General features: G+C 44.6%; 1 protein-coding gene across 1 annotated transcript in view; it reads right to left on the bottom strand.

Moving 5' to 3' along the window:
* Window positions 1–3,141: 3,141 nt before the first annotated feature.
* LOC110499568 (isthmin-1) overlaps window positions 3,142–21,621 on the bottom strand; it is a 30,510-nt gene continuing 12,030 nt past the window's right edge. The window contains exons 2-6 of the mRNA XM_036956437.2: window positions 20,854–21,075; window positions 18,399–18,717; window positions 10,049–10,192; window positions 8,164–8,253; window positions 3,142–5,149 (exon numbers count right to left, since the gene is read on the bottom strand). Of these exons, the coding sequence (XP_036812332.2) occupies window positions 4,632–5,149; window positions 8,164–8,253; window positions 10,049–10,192; window positions 18,399–18,717; window positions 20,854–21,075 (1,293 nt within the window). The 3' untranslated portion in view covers window positions 3,142–4,631. The remainder of the gene's footprint in view (window positions 5,150–8,163; window positions 8,254–10,048; window positions 10,193–18,398; window positions 18,718–20,853; window positions 21,076–21,621) is intronic.

Below are 21,621 nucleotides of genomic sequence, written 5' to 3'. Positions count from 1 at the left end.
TTCATAGGGTAGAGTGGAGAGCGGATCCATAGGGCAGAGTGGAGGGCAGAGCCATAGGGCAGAGTGGAGAGCAGATCCATAGGGCAGAGTGGAGAGCAGATCCATAGGGCAGAGTGGAGAGCAGATCCATAGGGCAGAGTGGAGGGCAGATCCATAGGGTAGAGTGGAGAGCGGATCCATAGGGCAGATCCATAGGGCAGAGTGGAGGGCAGAGTGGAGAGCGGATCCATAGGGCAGAGTGGAGGGCAGAGTGGAGAGCAGATCCATAGGGCAGAGTGGAGAGCAGATCCATAGGGCAGAGTGGAGGGCAGATCCATAGGGCAGAGTGGAGGGCAGATCCATAGGGCAGAGTGGAGGGCAGATCCATAGGGAAGAGTGGAGAGCAGAGTGGAGGGCAGAGTGGAGGGCAGATCCATAGGGCAGAGTGGAGGGCAGATCCATAGGGCAGAGTGGAGGGCAGAGTGGAGGGCAGATCCATAGGGCAGAGTGGAGGGCAGAGTGGAGAGCAGATCCATAGGGCAGAGTGGAGGGCAGATCCATAGGGCAGAGTGGAGAGCAGATCCATAGGGCAGAGTGGAGGGCAGATCCATAGGGCAGAGTGGAGGGCAGATCCGGAGGGCAGATCCATAGGGCAGAGTGGAGGGCAGAGTGGAGGGCAGAGTGGAGGGCAGAGTGGAGAGCAGATCCTAGGGTAGAGTGGAGGGCAGATCCATAGGGCAGAGTGGAGAGCAGAGTGGAGAGCGGATCCATAGGGCAGAGTGGAGATCAGATCCATAGGGCAGAGTGGAGAGCGGATCCATAGGGCAGAGTGGAGAGCAGATCCATAGGGCAGAGTGGAGAGCAGATCCATAGGGCAGAGTGGAGAGCAGATCCATAGGGCAGAGTGGAGAGCAGATCCATAGGGCAGAGTGGAGAACGGATCCATAGGGCAGAGTGGAGAGTGGATTCATAGGGCAGAGTGGAGGGCAGATCCATAGAGCAGAGTGGAGAGCAGAGTGGAGGGCAGAGTGGAGGGCGGATCCATAGGGCAGAGTGGAAAGCGGATTCATAGGGCAGAGTGGAGGGCAGAGTAGAGGGCAGAGTAGAGGGCAGAGTAGAGGGCAGAGTAGAGGGCAGATCCATAAGGCAGAGTGGAGAGCAGATCTATAGGGCAGAGTGGAGAGCAGATCCATAGGGCAGAGTGGAGAGCGGATTCATAGGGTAGAGTGGAGAGCGGATTCATAGGGTAGAGTTGAGGGCAGATCCATTGGGCAGAGTGGAGGGCAGATCTATAGGGCAGAGTGGAGGGCAGATCTATAGGGCAGAGTGGAGGGCAGATTCATAGGGTAGAGTGGAGAGCGGATCCATAGGGCAGAGTGGAGGACAGAGCCATAGGGCAGAGTGGAGAGCAGATCCATAGGGCAGAGTGGAGAGCAGATCCATAGGGCAGAGTGGAGAGCAGATCCATAGGGCAGAGTGGAGGGCAGATCCATAGGGTAGAGTGGAGAGCGGATCCATAGGGCAGATCCATAGGGCAGAGTGGAGGGCAGAGTGGAGAGCGGATCCATAGGGCAGAGTGGAGGGCAGAGTGGAGAGCAGATCCATAGGGCAGAGTGGAGGGCAGAGTGGAGGGCAGATTCATAGGGCAGAGTGGAGGGCAGATCCATAGGGCAGAGTGGAGGGCAGATCCATAGGGCAGAGTGGAGGGCAGAGTGGAGGGCAGATTCATAGGGCAGAGTGGAGGGCAGAGTGGAGGGCAGATTCATAGGGCAGAGTGGAGGGCAGAGTGGAGGGCAGATTCATAGGGTAGAGTTGAGCGCAGATCGGGTTCGTCAACAACAACAAAAATAAACAAGTGCATTCTAAATAATCAAGTGTATAATCACATATGGGAACCGGAATATCATATATCTGCCCAAGTCACCTTTAGGAGAGGGCGGTAGAAAGCTAGCCCTGACCACAGCCAGTCTGTGTGTTATGTCTGGCAGTGGGAAACTAGCAGAATGGTGACCCATTCCGCCACAGGTTCTGGATGGGAGCCGTGGTCATGATAATTCACTCTTGACAGACTTAACATGCATGTCATAGCTAACACACAAGATTTGGTTCTGGGTTCTGATATTGCTCCTCCCCTATGCACTCAGCTCCAATGGGATAACTGTGTTATCCACAGCACAGAGACCCTTTCCGATTCTGATAGGTCAGGGGTGTCTCTCTATAGCTTCTGATGGGTCAGGGTGGGTGTCACTCAAAACATAGTGTCCAATTGGGCAATGGAGATACACGAGTTCTCAATCAGAAACAAATTAAAATAACATAAAAATCTACCATTTTTTTCTGAATCTACATCAAGCTGTCCTTTTTAACCCGAAACTTAAAGAATTATCAGACAGAATATTGGCAAAATCCATTATACAGTTTTACTTTTAATCATTACATTGATCATTACAGAGGCATATATCATACAAATGAAGGCTCTGTGCTTGGCTGATGGTAAGGAGACTGTTATGATACTGTGTTTGGCTGATGGTAAGGAGACTGTTATGATACTGTGTTTGGCTGATGGTAAGGAGACTGTTATTATACTGTGTTTGGCTGATGGTAAGGAGACTGTGTTTGGCTGATGTAAGGAGACTGTGTTTGGCTGATGGTAAGGAGACTGTGTTTGGCTGATGGTAAGGAGGCTGTGTTATGATACTGTGTTTGGCTGATGGTAAGGAGGCTGTGTTGTGATGATACTGTGTTTGGCTGATGGTAAGGAGGCTGTGTTATGATACTGTGTTTGGCTGATGGTAAGGAGGCTGTGTTGTGATGATACTGTGTTTGGCTGATGGTAAGGAGGCTGTGTTATGATACTGTGTTTGGCTGATGGTAAGGAGGCTGCGTTGGGATGATACTGTGTTTGGCTGATGGTAAGGAGACTGTGTAATGATACTGTGTTTGGCTGATGGTAATGAGGTTGTTAAGAGTAAAGAGGAATGGTCCAAAATTCCTCCTGACCGTTTTGGTCTGATCCGCAACTACAGAAAATGTTTGGTTGAGGTTATTGCTGCCGAAGGAGGGTCAACCAGTTATGAAATACAAAGGGTCTCATACGTTTTTCCCACCCTCCACTGTGGATGTTTACACGGTGTGATTAATAAAAGACATGAAAACGTAGAATTGTTTGTGTGTTATTAGTTTAAGCAGACTGTGTTTGTCTTGTTGTGACCTAGATGAAGATCCAATTTATGACCAATTTATGCAGAAATCCAGGTCATTCAAAGGGTTCACATACATTCTCTGTATATCAGTGTGAATGCTATGTTAACAATATATTTGCATATTGTAGCAATTACTGTTCAAAAACATGTACTACAAATGTACTATGTTTAGTAAATATAGGATAGGTCTACATGTTGTTATTTTGTTTCTGTAGGCTCTTTAACAAACTATTACGGACTAACATAGGAGTTGATGACAACACAATACATAAAATACCATAAATACACAGCTTGAAGAAACCACATCATTTAGCCATGGAGCCCATTCTGATTGGCCAGTGAGGGGTCAACAAGCCTTCGACATTCTGTAGCATCAACTTGTTTATTCATCAAAACCCAGCCCTTATGCACCACCGCCTGCTATCAAAACCCAGCCCTTATGCACCACCGCCTGCCGTCAAAACCCAGGCCTTATGCACCACCGCCTGCTATCAAAACCCAGCCCTTATGCACCACCGCCTGCCATCAAAACCCAGGCCTTATGCACCACCGCCTGCCATCAAAACCCAGGCCTTATGCACCACCGCCTGCCATCAAAACCCAGGCCTTATGCACCACCGCCTGCCATCAAAACCCAGGCCTTATGCACCACCGCCTGCCATCAAAACCCAGGCCTTATGCACCACCGCCTGCCATCAAAACCCAGGCCTTATGCACCACCGCCTGCCATCAAAACCCAGGCCTTATGCACCACCGCCTGCCATCAAAACCCAGGCCTTATGCATCACCGCCTGCTATCAAAACCCAGCCCTTATGCACCACCGCCTGCTATCAAAACCCAGCCCTTATGCACCACCGCCTGCTATCAAAACCCAGCCCTTATGCACCACCGCCTGCTATCAAAACCCAGCCCTTATGCACCACCGCCTGCTATCAAAACCCAGCCCTTATGCACCACCTCCTGCTATCAATACCCAGCCCTTATGCACCACCTCCTGCTATCAATACCCAGCCCTTATGCACCACCTCCTGCTATCAATACCCAGCCCTTATGCACCACCGCCTGCTATCAAAACCCAGCCCTTATGCACCACCGCCTGCTATCAAAACCCAGCCCTTATGCACCACCGCCTGCTACTGAGACAATAATTCTGGTTATGAAAATAGCCAAAAATATTTCTGACACGCCCCCGAACCTGTAGCCCTAGTGCCAGTGGTTAGATTTACCATTGAGTTAGGTTTTATTAAAATAGAGTCCATAGTCTCTGTTGAGGACAATGATGTGTCCATGTGAGCAATATGTTGTCTCTTTATCACGTTGGCTGATATCAACAAACAGTCCTGTTCATTTGGACTCTAGCCTTGGATGGTTTGAAGCAGCAATTGAGGTACAAGTTTCATACAAATATTTCATATGTTTTTTCCCTTAATATGTTCATCTCTCCAGTTCTAAAACTCCCATGCCTCCTCAACTTGTTTGAGGTAATTCTCATCCAGGGGGTTGTCTGGGCACTTCTGCCCGTTGTTAGGAGGCCTGACCTGGTTATAGCGACTCCAGTCCCCCTTACAGATGATCCAGGGCAGGATGTCTACCTTGTAGTGGAGGTCAGCAGAGAACTCATTGCTGATGAGGTTGGGTGTTCCTGCTCCTTTACCCCGGGTGATGAGCTTCATGTTGTCATTGTAGCAGCAGTGCTGTGCAGCCAGAGTAGTGGACTCTAGAGTTAACATGGAGCGGATGCAGCACCGGGCCGTGGGTTTGTAGATCTCTAGTTTCTCCTTGGGGCCGCTGGCGTCTTTCCAGCGGAAGTCCCGGCGTGTGGCGGGGTCGGGGACGTCGGCCGTGCTGTAGGCCACCTCGGTGGGGTAGGAGCAGGGGCAGCTGGGGAGGTCGTTGGAGACCTTGGTCATGTATTTCTTCAGGAACTCAGACTTACAGTTCATCCAGCGTTCACAGCTGTCTGTGTCTAGAAGACATTAGAGACAGAGTTAGTATGGATCTCTCCCTACAGCTGTCTGTGTCTAGAAGACATTAGAGACAGAGACAGAGTTACCCTGGATCTCTCCCTACAGCTGTCTGTGTCTAGAAGACATTAGAGACAGAGACAAAGTTAGTCTGGATCTCTCCCTACAGCTGTCTGTGTCTAGAAGACATTAGAGACAGAGTTAGTCTGGATCTCTCCCTACAGCTGTCTGTGTCTAGAAGACATTAGAGACAGAGACAAAGTTAGCCTGGATCTCTCCCTACAGCTGTCTGTGTCTAGAAGAGACATAGTTAGCCTGGACCTCTCCCTACAGCTGTCTGGGTCTAGAAGAGACAGCGTTAGTTAGCCTGGATCTCTCCCTACAGCTGTCTGGGTCTAGAAGAGACATAGTTAGCCTGGACCTCTCCCTACAGCTGTCTGGGTCTAGAAGAGACAGAGTTAGTTAGTCTGGATCTCTCGCACTCTTCCTCTCTCGCTCGGTCCCTTTATTTAATTTAAAAACTGGCTTTATTGGTTTGACGTAACAATGTGCATATTGCCAAATATCGTATTGGTCCCGTAGACATATTTTGCAGGCGTTATTGCTGGGTTGCTATGTGCAGCATGTTAAGGTTGTAGCAAAACAAAGATGTGCCTGTTTCTCCTGGCTGAGGTTATTGGGACCAGATGGCAGAGCATGTTATTGTGACCAGATCACAAAGCAGGTTATTGGGACCAGATCACAGAGCATGTTATTGGGACCAGATCACAGAGCAGGTTATTAGGACCAGATCACAGGGCATGTTATTGGGACCAGATCACAGAGCAGGTTATTGGGACCAGATCACAGGGCGTGTTATTGGGACCAGATCACAGGGCGTGTTATTGGGACCAGATCACAGAGCATGTTATTAGGACCAGATCACAGGGCATGTTATTGGGACCAGATCACAGAGCAGGTTATTAGGACCAGATCACAGGGCATGTTATTGGGACCAGATCACAGAGCGTGTTATTGGGACCAGATCACAGGGCGTGTTATTGGGACCAGATCACAGGGCATGTTATTGGGACCAGATCACAGGGCGTGTTATTGGGACCAGATCACAGGGCATGTTACTGGGACCAGATCACAGAGCATGTTATTGGGACCAGATCACAGAACGTGTTATTGGGACCAGATCACAGAGCATGTTATTGGGACCAGATCACAGAGCAGGTTATTGGGACCAGATCACAGAGCGTGTTATTGGGACCAGATCACAGAGCAGGTTATTGGGACCAGATCACAGAGCGTGTTATTGGGACCAGATCACAGAGAAGAGTGTGCTATTGGGACCAGATCACAGAGCAGAGTGTGCTATTGGGACCAGATCACAGAGCAGAGTGTGCTATTGGGACCAGATCACAGAGCAGGTTATTGGGACCAGATCACAGAGCAGAGTGTGCTATTGGAACCAGATCACAGAGCAGGTTATTGGGACCAGATCACAGAGCAGAGTGTGCTATTGGGACCAGATCACAGAGCAGAGTGTGCTATTGGGACCACATCACAGAGCAGAGTGTGCTATTGGGACCAGATCACAGAGCAGAGTGTGCTATTGGGACCAGATCACAGAGCAGAGTGTGCTATTGGGACCAGATCACAGAGCAGGTTATTGGGACCAGATCACAGAGCATGTTATTGGGACCAGATCACAGAGCATGTTATTGGGACCAGATCACAGAGCATGTTATTGGGACCAGATCACAGAGCAGGTTATTGGGACCAGATCACAGAGCGTGTCATTGGGACCAGATCACAGAGCAGAGTGTGCTATTGGGACCACATCACAGAGCAGAGTGTGCTATTGGGACCAGATCACAGAGCAGGTTATTGGGACCAGATCACAGAGCATGTTATTGGGACCAGATCACAGAGCAGAGTGTGCTATTGGGACCAGATCACAGAGCAGAGTGTGCTATTGGGACCAGATCACAGAGCAGAGTGTGCTATTGGGACCAGATCACAGAGCAGAGTGTGCTATTGGGACCAGATCACAGAGCAGAGCGTGCTATTGGGACCAGATCACAGAGCAGAGTGTGTTATTGGGACCAGATCACAGAGTGTGTCATTCGGACCAGATCACAGAGCAGAGTGTGCTATTGGGACCAGATCACAGAGCAGAGTGTGCTATTGGGACCAGATCACAGAGCAGAGTGTGCTATTGGGACCAGATCACAGAGCAGAGTGTGCTATTGGGACCAGATCACAGAGCAGAGTGTGCTATTGGGACCAGATCACAGAGCAGAGTGTGCTATTGGGACCAGATCACAGAGCAGAGTGTGATATTGGGACCAGATCACAGAGCAGAGTGTGCTATTGGAACCAGATCACAGAGCAGAGTGTGCTATTGGGACCAGATCACAGAGCAGAGTGTGCTATTGGGACCAGATAACAGAGCAGAGTGTGCTATTGGGACCAGATCACAGAGCAGAGTGTGCTATTGGGACCAGATCACAGAGCATAGTTTGCTGTTTTCTTCCTCTTTCTCCTCCTCCATCCCAGTGAAGAAATGTGGCCCAGTCTGAGGAATGATAAGCAGGCCCAGTGAAAGTCTGAGGAATTATAAGCAGGCCCAGTGAAGGTCTGAGGAATGATAAGCAGGCCCAGTGAAGGTCTGAGGAATGATAAGCAGGCCCAGTGAAGGTCTGAGGAATGATAAGCAGGCCCAGGAAGGCTGAACTGTGCAGGGTGGACCATAGAAATACAATGACTAGAGCAGGAATTCCCACTAAAAATCAATGGACTGTGCAGAGAAGACTGGACCCGGGTTTGGAGTTAAGTCCATTACAATTTAGTAGAGTCAGGATGTAAATGGAAATTGAGACTGAAAAGACATGGAATTGACTGAATATACATGGGATCCCAACCCTGATGCTAATGCTAAATAGAATCACGTTTGAAGAAACTGACACATAGCTGGAGGGATGAATCTGATGAAAATAAAAAGAGAGTAAAGAGGGAAGAATCTTACCGACACCAAAGAGCTCTGTAGCGTTGAACTCATCTGTTCCAGCCAGTAGACTGACCTCAGTGGCGGCTGTCTTGAACGCATCTTCAATACCTGCACACAGAGACATGGTCAGTGAATGATGTAACAGACGAGCTTATCACTTCCACATCTATAATGAAGCGCCGGTCTGCCTTCTTAACAACACTATCAACAAAGGTAGGTCGCACCTAGACTACTGTTCAGTCGTGTGGTCAGGGGCCACAAACAGGGCAGCACGGCGAGCTCTTAAATGTACCAGGAGAGCTGCCATGAATAATATGCATGTCAATCTCTCCTGGCCCAAAGTAGAGAGATTGATTTCATCACTACTTGTATTTGTGTGAAGTATTGACATGTTGAATGCACTGAGCTGTCTGTTTTAAACGACTAGCTCACAGCTCAGACACCCAAGCATACCCCACAAGACATGCCACCAGAGGTCTCTTCACAGTCCCCAAGTCCAGAACAGACTATGGGAGGTGCACAGTACTACATAGAACCATGACTACATGGAACTCTATTCCACAGTACTACATAGAGACATGACTACATGGAACTCTATTCCACAGTACTACATAGAGCCATGACTACATGGAACTCTATTCCACAGTACTACATAGAGCCATGACTACATGGAACTCTATTCCACAGTACTACATAGAGCCATGACTACATGGAACTCTATTCCACAGTACTACATAGAGCCATGACTACATGGAACTCTATTCCACAGTACTACATAGAGCCATGACTACATGGAACTCTATTCCACAGTACTACATAGAGCCATGACTACATGGAACTCTATTCCACAGTACTACATAGAGCCATGACTACATGGAACTCTATTCCACAGTACTACATAGAGCCATGACTACATGGAACTCTGTTCCACAGTACTACATAGAGCCATGACTACATGGAACTCTATTCCACATCAGGTAACAGATGCAGCAGTAGAATCAGATTTTAAAACCAGATAAAAATACACCTTATGGAACAGTGGGGACTGTGAAGAGACACACACACACGTACACATGGATTTTGTAGATTTTGAAGGTATGTGGTAATACAATAGTGGCCTCAGGAAACACAATGAGTTGTGAAAAGTATTGTAATGTTTTAAATTGTATATAACTGCCTTAATTTTGTTGGATAACTGGGAAGAGTAGCTGCTGCCTTGGCAGGAACTAATGGGGATCCATAATAAACCCCAGGAAGAGTAGCTGCTGCCTGGGCAGGAACTAATGGGGATCCATAATAAACCCCAGGAAGAGTAGCTGCTGCCTTGGCAGGAACTAATGGGGATCCATAATGAGCCCCAGGAAGAGTAGCTGCTGCCTTGGCAGGAACTAATGGGGATCCATAATAAACCCCAGGAAGAGTAGCTGCTGCCTTGGCAGGAACTAATGGGGATCCATAATAAACCCCAGGAAGAGTAGCTGCTGCCTTGGCAGGAACTAATGGAGATCCATAATAAACCCCAGGAAGAGTAGCTGCTGCCTTGGCAGGAACTAATGGGGATCCATAATAAACCCCAGGAAGAGTAGCTGCTGCCTTGGCAGGAACTAATGGGGATCCATAATAAACCCCAGGAAGAGTAGCGATAGACTTTTAAAGGCAATTTCCCCCGACGTTCACAAAGATCACGTTGGCTGTAAATGCTGCAGATGTCGATTCAAGTAGAAAACAGCTTTAAAAAGAACATTTAACTGATGACCAGGGATTCACTAGGAACCAAACACAACCAAATGTGGAGGGACCTACCTGAATTTGTCCAATATAAACTCTTGCTTTCATCACACTGTTTTCTACAGTTTGGACTAATGATTACAACCCTGGATCCACACACACCCTCCCTCCTCACCTGGGCAGGGTGACATGTCACAGGTGCGTGACTCTGTGGCGCTACAGGCGTAACCACATGACCTGATCCTCTTCTGGTTCCCGTTCCCACAGGTTACACTGCATGGAGACCAGTTACTCCAGCCACCGTCTCCATCTATATAGTCTGGAGTGGTGGGGGGGGGAAGAAAGAAAGAAAGAAAGAAAGAAAGAAAGAAAGAAAGAAAGAAAGAAAGAAAGAAAGAAAGAAAGAAAGAAAGAAAGAAAGAAAGAAAGAAAGAAAGAAAGAAAGAAAGAAAGAAAGAAAGAAAGAAAGAAAGAAAGAAAGAAAGAAAGAAAGAAAGAAAGAAAGAAAGAAAGAAAGAAAGAAAGAAAGAAAGAAAGAAAGAAAGAAAGAAAGAAAGAAAGAGAGAGAGAGAGAGAGAGAGAGAGAGAGAGAGAGAGAGAGAGAGAGAGAGAGAGAGAAAGAAAGAAAGAAAGAAAGAAAGAAAGAAAGAAAGAAAGAAAGAAAGAGAGAGAGAGAGAAACACAGAGAGAGAAAGAGGGAGAAGGTGAAAGTGGGAAACAGAGAAAACACTGTCAATATAAGGCAGTACACAGAGTAGCCAGCCAAATAGAAAAGGTAGCTAGCCAGGGCGTTCTGGGCTGTTTTAGGGGTTCCGAGGGCATGACCCCACCAGAGAATATTGTTTTCGAACAAGCTCTCTTTTGGTGGCCTCTGATAAATTCTAATGCCTTAATTCCATCCTAAATACACAGCTAAATGTTTAAATACTTTAATGAGTTTACCTCCCAGATTGGTGAAATTAGCTGTGATTTTACCAAAAAAATGACTGAAAATGTATGAATTCAGTGTATTGTTAGTTGTTTTGGATATGGTCCAGGTCTTTATGTTCAGGACTATTTTCTAAGTAAGAAAACATTAATCCCCCATTAATCCCCCCCCCTTTTCGAACATTCTGTTAAAAATCGCGCAACATTTCAGCGTCCTGCTACTCATGCCAGGAATATAGTATATGCATACGATTAGTATGTGTGGATAGAAAACACTCTGAAGTTTCTAAAACTGGTTAAATCACGGCTGTGACTATAACAGAGCGTGTGTTTCATCGAAAAGCGCAAGAAAAACTGGTCACTGAAAGCTGAAAATAATATCCATGCGCCACTTGCATGTATTGTTTAAAGGACACCAAATTAAATATGGCCATGGATGCAATTCCTACAGCTTCCACACGATGTCGCCAAAAACGTCATTTTCATTGACAAAAATCCTTTGAGTCATGACCAATAGACCCTTCATTCCATCCAGCCTACAACAATCGATTTGGAAGAGAGAAAAATGGACATTGTTTTCTTGAGTAGCTGCTATTGAATACAGATCGCCCAGTGATCAATTTGATCGCTTATTAAAGTTTACAAATACCTAAAGTTGGGTTACAAAAGTAGGTTGAAGTGTTTTGTCAAAGAATATAGGCAACTTATATAATTTTAAAAAATGACGTTGCGTGTTGGAAGAGAGCTTTTTTCCTGAACCAGACAGGCTATACAAATGGATATTTTGGGCATACATGGACGGATTTAAATCGGGAAAAAGACCCAATTGTGATGTTTATGGAACATATAGGAGTGCCAACAAAGAATATCATCAAAGGTAATGAATGTTTTATATTTTATTTCTGCGTTTTTGTGTAGCGCCGGCTACGCTAATTATTTTGTTTACGTCCCCTTCAGGTATATTGGGGTGTTGCATGCTATCAGATAATAGCTTCTCATGCTTTCGCCGAAAAGCATTTTAAAAATCTGACTTGTTGGCTAGATTCACAACGAGTGTAGCTTTAATTCAATACCCTGCATGTGTATTTTAATGAACGTTTGAGTTTTAACGAGTACATTTAGCATTTAGCGTAGCGCATTTGCCTTTCCAGGTTAACATTAAATCCATCTTCTCTTGAGATTTAAGTCACATGTACAGTTTTACTGAAAGCATTGACACAATGTTCTTTATATTATGCATTTTTTTTATATACATTTTTTTAAATATCAGTTAAATCACTGAAGGAATTTCAGTATTTTCGAATCTCTTCGTGAACGGCAGTATGTCATTTATTCATAAAATGTATTGTTTAGCAACTGAGCTACAGATTTCTTCTTGAAGAGTCTGCTAACTTCCAGAAGAATGAAGCAGGTGTTAAACGATCAGCAGTCGACTACTCCATTGTCGACACTTTAATCAGTTGGCCTGTATCAATATCTTTAACAATACCACATAAGTATTATTTTAGAACTTTCAATATATTTCATTTGATAATTTATTAATTATGAATAGTAATTTTAAATAATTATATAATATATATATTTTTTTATATTACAAAGTACGCCATTGCCCCTTTAAGATGTCATTCTGCCTAAACCTCGAAACTCTGGTTGTAGCTGATGTGTTTAAAATGATGCCACGCCTGCAACTGCAGGAGTTGAGAAATAAACGTGGTAGCACTGGAAACCTGAAATCTCCCTCTTTTTAACGATGGCAATTAAAAGTCTGCCTGATTTCCTGTTTGTCACACATTTTGATGGCAGAGGAAAAGTACACGTGGGCAGGTCTGGCGTATTCAAAGTGCGCCTCGGCAGAAATATTTATTTTAAATGAAAAGAAGCCTAGTCAATTTATGAAGTGGGAAAAAATGTTGCCGGAAAATACGTTTGTGACCGTCTGTTTAGTCTACGTACGGCTCTAAGGGAAAAAAAGAAAAGGCTGCGGCCACGTTGAGATCTTCTGTCCAAAATTCCGGGTTCAGATTAGAGGTTAGAGGTTAATAGTCAGTAGCTGGTGGCTATTCAGGGCAGGAGATGAGATGAGATGAGTCCAATGAGGAACTTGATACTTTTGACCGTCTCCGTGGCAACCCCATTGATGAGGATGGGGGTGTGTCCAGCCTGGTTCATCCACAATCAGATCCTTTGTTTTGCTGATGTTGAGGAAGAGGTTGTTTACTTGGCACCACGTCCGTCAGAGTGCCTACCTCCTCCCTGTAGGCTGTCTAGTCGTTGTTGGTGATCAGGACTACTACTGTCATGTCGTCAGCTAACTTGATAATGGAGTTGGAACTGTGAGGCCAGTCAGTTGTGGGTATACAGGGAGTAAAAGAGGGGACTGAGGACACACACTTGGGGGGGCCCCTGAGTTGATAATCAGTGTCGGAGGTAATTTTGCCTACCTTCCCTACCTTGGGATATTCTGTCAGGAAGTCCAGGACCCAGTTGCATAGGGAGGAGTTCAGACCCAGGGCCGTGTGCTTTGTGCTAAGAAGACACTATGGTATTGAAAGCCGAGCTGTAGTCGAAGAAAAGCATCCTCACATATTCCTTTTGTCCAGGTGGGTGAGGACAGTGTGCGGTAGGTAATATGGCGATTGCTTCGTTTGTGGATCTGTCAGGGCAGTAGATGAATTGGAGAGGGTTGAGTGTGTCAGGGAGAGAGGAGGTGATATGGTATTTGATTAGCCTCTCTAAGCACTTCATGATGAAGGAAGTGAGGGCTACGGGTCAGTAATAATTTTGGTGGGCACTGGGATGATAGTGGGCACTGGGATGATAGTGGACATCTTGAAGCAGGTGGGGATAACGGCCTTCACTAGAGAGAGATTGAAAATGTCAGAGAACACAACAGCCAGCTGGTCTGTACATGCTCTGGAGGACACGGCTAGAGATGCCATCTGGCCCGGCAGACCTTTAGAGAGGGTTAACACGTTTGAAAGACTTACATACGTCCTCTGTGGAGACCGTCAGTCCGTAGCCCTCATTATCCTCAAGGGGCTTCGGCTGCTCAGTCGTTGTTGTGCTTGAAGTGTGAGAAAAAGGTGTTTAGCTCGTCTGGTAGGGTTGGTGACCGCGATGTAGCTAACTTTCTTTTTGTAATCCGTGATCGTTAGGAGCCCATGCCACATGACCGACCCGCTGAATTCTTCTTCCACTTTGTCCCTATATTTGTGTTTCGCCATCTTGATCGATCTGTGTCTTAGTACTTTTAACTATTGTCCCGTCGCCATGCCCTGTTTATTTTCATATATATATATATATATATATATATATATATATATATATATATATATATATATATACACACACACACACCTTTTTTTTACACCAAATACAAACATACGAACAACTTACAGACTAAAACAAAGATTACATCTCCTCTGTCCAGACCCACTCCATTCCTAGTACCTGGTCACTCCTCCATCCCCCAGTGTGGTCGTAGTCTAACTATAGTCCAGGGCAGAGTGAGAGTGAGTTTCAGTTTTATCAATTACAAACATACCTGGAAGTATTTGGCAAGAAAATCAATTACAAACATACCTGGAAGTATTTGGCAAGAAAATCAATTACAAACATACCTGGAAGTATTTGGCAAGAAAATCAATTACAAACATACCTGGAAGTATTTGGCAAGAAAATCAATTACAAACATACCTGGAAGTATTTGGCAAGAAAATATATTTTCCAGGAAAGCTTCTGACGCAACAGAACTTAATGTGCTGCGTTGCCAAGTTCTACCTTGGGAGGTTGGTGGGTCCTTGGCACTTAACTCTCTAATACTCTCAAATGAAGTGTAAAAAAAATACTCGTCTTGGCACAAGTCACATTCAAATGAGTCCCGGGGCTGCTTTTTTCTGACTGTTAATGTGTTGTTTGGAAATGGGGCTGAAATGGCAAGGAATTCCCTTTCATTCCAATGATCATTGAAGTTTAATGAAAATACATGGAAACATTTCCTCTGGCTGAACTGAGTACTAAACTATTACATTAAACTTATGGCACACACACACACACACACACACACACACCACCCCCTAACCACCTCACCAACATCTGCCACACATTGTCTTAATTTCACAGATTAAAGTCTAGATAGCAGCGTAGCCCCTTCCTCTACCCCCCTGCCACTACACCCCCATACACAAATTACACTTAAAGCGCACTAGTCACAGCTCTCACAGAAACACAGAACAGCCCACTCAGCAGGACTAGCAGCACAGAACCATATTTTATAAGAGCTTAGTGAGACCAGGGTCATTTTTCATACAACCTTCCCACAATGTTCTGGGAAAGGTGCAGGATACCCAGCTAAGACATAACGTTCTGAGAACCATATGTTTCTGATGAGGGAATTTCAGTACAACAGCATAACGTTTCCTACAGGTTTCCACATGGTTCTGTTTAAAGTCATGTTCTCAGAACATAAAGAAAACTTTCTATAAAAACACAAGAAAACATTAGTAACGTTCAAAGACCTAAGATTTTAAGAATGTTATTTAAAAACATATACATTCTGTCCTCAGCGTCAACACATCTCGATCCTCTATCTTGTTAAGTGTGTTCAGGTGTGTTGGCCACGCCCACTATTTGGCCACACCTGATCTTAATGAGTGCTGGGTGGCAGGTAGCCTAGCGGGTTAAGATCGTTAGACCGGTAACTGAAAGGTCGGCGGTTCGAATCTCTGAGCCGACTTGGTGAAAACTCTGACGATGTGCCCTTGAGCATGGCACTTAACCCTAATTGCTCCTGTAAGTCGCTCTGGATAAGAGTGTCTGCTAAATGATTAAAATGTAAATGTAGTGTCTCCTTTGAAATGTTTGAATAGACAAAAATGAACATGTCATGCTAGCTCCATCCTGGTTGTTGCAGTGGACTGATTCCATGAATAGAGAATAGAAGATTATAGGCTTGAATCTCACTGACGCTGTGCCGCAATAAAATAAATGATTAATCCCTAAGAAAATGAATTTCTATGTGTCAAATCAAATCAAATTGTATTAATCACAAGTGCCAAATACAACAGGTAGACCTTAGTGAAATGCTTACTTACGAACCCCAAACCAACAATGCAGTTTAACCTTTTTGTGATAGGGGGCAGCATTTTCACTTTTGGATGAATAGCGTGCTCAGAGTGAACTGCCTCCTACTCTGTCCCAGATGCTAATATATGCATATTATTACTATTGGATAGAAAACCCTCTGAAGTTTCTAAAACTGTTTGAATGATGTCTGTGAGTATAACAGAACTCATATGGCAGGCGAAAACCTGAGAGAAATCCAACCAGGAAGTAGGACATCTGAGGTTTGTAGTTTTTCAAAGCTTGGCCTACCGAATACACATTGAGATATGGATAAAGTTGCACTTCCTACTCCTACGGCTTCCACTAGATGTCAACCGTCTTCTGAAACTTGAATGAGGATTCTACAATAAAGGAGGGGCTCATGAGACCTCTGAGTCAGTAGTCTGGCAGAGAGCCTTGGTCTCATGACGCGTGCTCCCTACAGAGTTACCTCTCGTAAGGAATACTACGGTTGGAACATTATTGATGTTTTATGTTAAAAACATCCTAAAGATTGATTCCATACATTGTTTGACATGTTTCTAAAGGACTGTAACGGAACTTTTCGAGTTTCTGTCTGGATGATGTGCCTGTGCCTCATGAAGATGGATTACTGGGCTGAACACGCTAACAACAAGTGGCTATTTGGACATAAATGATGGAACTTTATGGAAGAAATCATTCATTTATTGTCGAACTGGGATTCCTGGGAGTGCCTTCTGATGAAGATCATCAACGGTAAGTGAATATTTAAGGTGTTGTTTCTAACTTTTTTGATTTAAAAATGGCAGATATTCCTATAACATGAGATCCTGTGACCTGATAAGTCCTAAATAGTCAGTAACATGAGTTCCTGTGACCTGATAAGTCAGTAAACATGGGCTTAGGGTTTGAATAAGAATGTAACAATTTATGAACCTGCTCATTCATTCCTGACAGCCGTACCCAGATGGATCAAATTAAATTTCTCCTCTTTCTCTCCATAGCACCCACATTCCTGTTTAACAGTGTTATGTTTGAGCTGGTGGACAAGCTGAGACAGTGTGGATGGATACTGTACGAACCATGGGGAGGGTGAATTCTTCTACATCAAATGTATCTATCTAGCAGGCCAGCTGGGGGGGGGGGGGGGGAGAGAGAGAGACAGAGAGAGAGAGAGAGAGGTGTATATAGACAGTTATTGAGAATGATATGAACTGGTCTGCTATTCCCCCATGTAGTGCACTACTTTTGACCAGAAAAGTACCCAGCTAGTACATTGGTTCCTTGGAAGTTGTGGGAATGTATGATTTTGGTTTCACATTGGTTGTGGGAATGAAGCCATATGTTTCCTGACCGGTGAAACAGTTCATTCAATGTTCTGAGAACAGAAGCCTGTTCTGGGAATCTTTATTTTTAGGTTGCAGGGAGATTCTGAGAACATTTTACTCTGGTTCCTTGAAAGCTTACCTTGTAGATTTTATTAACGTACTGATAACAGACATTTTAGGTTCCTTAAAAACTTTGACTGAATGTTTCAATGCTAGTGTACTATAGTGTTCTTGTGTTTTTTAACATCCTCGTAATAATTTGAGAAAATGTCTTTAAATAGAACCTGAGGAAACGCTGTACTGAAATTCCCACAGAAGAAAGTTGTTTCTTAACGTTCTCTGGACTATTTAAGAACATTCCCAATGTCAAACCAGTTGGAGAACGTTCCTAGACCATTACCAAAATTGAAATGAAATTAACTTAACTATGTTCAAACGTTCAGGAAACATTCTGTTAAAGTAATGAAATGCTAAGAAAATAAAATGTGCCGAGAATGCTTGGCTTTGGAACAACTATCCTGCACCATTCTCCAGAACGTTGTGTTAAGGTTGTATGCAAAATAACCATAGGACAAACCACGCTCTAAGAAACATATGGTTCTCAGAACATTATGTGCTAGCTGGGTAGTGCACTATATAGGGAATAGGGTGCCATTTGGGAAGCATCCTGATTTGGTCCTGTTCCTGTCGGAGGACTTTGATGTTCGAGAGGCGTCTAATCTGTCACGCACAATGGACAAATCCATCTGATGAAACTAAAGAGTCTTTCATTTGACCCTGCTGGTCATCTATGAACGTTTGAACATCTTGGCCATGTTCTGTTATAATCTCCACCCGGCACAGCCAGAAGAGGACTGGCCATCCCTCAGAGCCTGGTTCCTCTCTAGGTTTCTTCCTAGGTTCTGGCCTTTCAAGGGAGTTTTTCCAAGCCACCGTGCCTCTACATCTGCATTGCTTGCTGTTTGGGGTTTTAGGCTGGGTTTCTGTACAGCACTTTGAGATATCAGCTGATGTAAGAAGGGCTTTGTAAATACATTTGATTTAAGGTTTCAATCATACACCTGCTTTCTGTGTCAAACACGCTTGCACACTTAGAATACACATGCACATTTATACACATACACACAGCCCTTAACAAACACACACACGTACTCTTGCCGTCAGTCCCCCTCACACTACACTCACCATATTCAGCCTGAACCTTGCTGGCACGTCCTCCTCCTGCGCCTCCTCTCCTCTCCCAGCCCCCTAGTGGTTTTAGGAAGTTACTATCCTCTGTGTTACTGCCACTTGCTACTCCTCCTCTGTAGGTGGGCTGCTGCTCCCTAGCCTGCTCCTTGGGTTGACGTGGGGTCAAGACTGAAGAAGAAGAGGAGGAGGATGAAGAGGAGGTGGTTTGCCACCAGTTTCTCCAGTTGGGAGCGGCCAAACCTGGTTTGTTCTCCTTCTTCAGGCCTTTCTCATGCTCCGCCCCGTCTAGATCGTCCACCACCTCTATGGTCACCTGGAGGGGAGGGAGAGGAGGGGAAGGAGAGGGAGGAGCAGGGTCCAAGGTAAGTGTGTCTGTCTGGAATGTATCTGTATGTCTGTTGGGAGGGCAACAACATTCTCTCAGATCTAACATTAAAAATTAATTTTATTGCATGCTGCGACTTGATTTAGACGTGAAATCAGTCTTGATACAATTGTACATTGTCAAGAATTTGATGCATTGTTTACTTCTCATGTTTTACCATCCAGCCTGTTATCCTCACTAGGGTACGTGGGATGGTAGCGTCACACCTGACCAACATCCAGTGAAATTGCAGAGCGCCAAATTCAAAAACAAATATACTCACATTACAAATTCATAAAACATACAAGAGTTATACATCGGTTTAAAGATGAACTTCTTGTTAATCCAGGCGCTGTGTCAGATTTCAAAAAGGCTTTACAGCGAAAGCATACCATGCGATTATTTGAGGACAGCGCCCAGCAGACAAATCATTACATACAGTTGGATCGGTCGCGTTACCGCACTGGACGCCTCGCGGCGCCCATCTCCGCCACTCCGGATAGTTACCAGCCAAGTAGTAGTAGTCACAAAAGTCAGAAATAACGATCAAATTAATCACTTATCTTTGATGATCTTCATATGGTTGCACTCACAAGACTCCCAATTACTCAATAAATGTTCATTTTGTTCAATAAAGTCCCTATTTATATCCAAAAATCTCAGTTTTGTTCAGTAATCCACAGGCTCAAAGGCAGTCACAACAGGCAGATGAAAAATCCGAAAAGTAAAGTTCATAGAAACATGTCAAACGATGTTTATAATCAAACCTTAGGTTGTTTTTAGTCATAATAATCAATAACATTTCAACCGGACAAAAGCTTCGTCAATATAAAAGGAAAACAAGGCAGGCATGCTCTCGGTCGCGCACATGAAAAACCTCTGGGACACTGCAGTGTCCACTCATTCAGAGTGGTTTCACTCCCTCAATTTTCAGAGTACAAGCCTGAAACAATTTCTAAAGACTGTTGACATCTAGTGGAAGCCATAGGAAGTGCAATTTGAGTCCTAAGTCATTGGAATCTGTATAGGCAGTCTATGGAAAACTACAAACATTAAAAAAAATCCCACTTCCTGGATGGATTTTTCTCAGGTTTTTGCCTACCATATCAGTTTTGTTATACTCACAGACATTTTTGCACTTTTTGCCAGTCCTGTCTGATCCAGCGACGATGGGTTTGTGCAACATTGTTGCCGGTGATGTCTGGTGAGGACCTGCCTTACAGCCTATTGTCGACAGTCTGAGCACTGATTGGGCGGCAGGGTAGCCTAGTGGTTAGAGCATTGGACTAGTAACCGAAAGGTTGCAAGTTCAAATCCCCGAGCTGACAAGGTACAAATCTGTCGTTCTATCCCTGAACAGGCAGGCCATCATTGAAAATAAGAATTTGTTCTTTGCCTAGTTAAATAGAAAATGGAGGGATTGTGTAACTCAGGCAGTTGTTGTTGCCTGTCCCGCAGGTGTGATGTTCGGATGTATCGATGCTGTACAGGTGGTCTGCCAGCGGCCACTGCGAGGACGTTGCAATTTATTGCCCTGGCCACATCTGCAGTCCTTGTGCATCCTTGCAGCATGCCTCACGCAGATGAGAAGGGTGCTCTAAGTTTTCGTAACTGTGACCTTAATTGCCTACCTGTTAGTGTCTTAACGACCGTTCCACAGGTGTATGTTCATTAATTGTTTATGGTTCATTGAACAAGCATGGGAAACAGTGTTTAAACCCTTTACAATGAAGATCTGTGAAGTTATTTGGATTGTTACGATTTAGACAGGGTCCTGAAAAAGGGACGTTTCTTTTTTTGCTGAGTTTATATTTATGTTTATTTATTTTCCCTTTTTGTACATTAACTATCAATGTAAACATATGTTTCCCATGCCAATAAAGCTCTTTGAATTTAATTGAATTGTTGAGAGAAAGGGTAGTGATGTCCACCAGGGTATCCTGCCTCTTCCTGTTTGCTCTTCCTGCCTCTGTTTACAAGGAGGGACAGTGTTACCTGTCTGTTTACAAGGAGGGACAGTGTTACCTGTCTGTTTACAATGAGGGACAGTGTTACCTGTCTGTTTACAAGGAGGGACAGTGTTACCTGTATGTTGGGGTTCTGTCTGTTTATATCAGCCTTGGAGAGGTCAGGGAAGTTGCTGAAGTCCAGGAGGAAGGCCCCAGGCCTGTCTCTCTGCAGGCTGCCTCCGGTAGCCTGACTCGGAGCCCAGGGGAGGACAGCAGGCCTCTGGGCTGACTGGGGCTCTGATCCTCTCCGCTTCCCTGGACCCTGCTGGGCTAACAAACTGCTCTCTGTTCTGACATTCTAGATGGGGGGACAGAAAGAGAGAGAGAAAGAGATATTTGAGTATTATGATATTTGTGCGTCAGTAACTTTCACACTCATCATTATTCATGATTCATTCAGGATTATCTGTAGTCATGGTAGCATCCACATTAATGTAGAAGTGTTTAGAAATATATTATATTCTTATTTACAATAAGAGTGACTCCAAAATTACACATTACATTATTTACCATTCATTTCTGTTTGGCTAAAAATAATCTGAAACACAGCAAATGCAACCAACAAGTTGTGTAGTCACAAGCTTGATGTAGTCTTTATTTTAGGTAAACTCATATTTGAAACACACAGTGAAAATAAAATATTTCAAGAATCCTATTAAAATGAATGTAATCAAATCAAACTGCGCCAAATACGACAAGTGTCAACTTTACTGTGAAATGCTGACTGACAAGCCCTTAACCAACAGTGCAGTTCAAGAAGAAGAAAATATTTACCAAGTAGGATACAATAAAAAGTAATAATAAAAGTAACACAATAAGAATAACAAGACTATATACAGGGGGT

This window comes from Oncorhynchus mykiss, chromosome 20 (genome assembly GCF_057628025.1).
Source record: "Oncorhynchus mykiss isolate SJ-2025 chromosome 20, ASM5762802v1, whole genome shotgun sequence".
NCBI lineage: Eukaryota > Metazoa > Chordata > Actinopteri > Salmoniformes > Salmonidae > Oncorhynchus > Oncorhynchus mykiss.
Note: the sequence above shows the minus strand (reverse complement) of the source record. Positions and strands in the feature narration are given on the sequence as shown.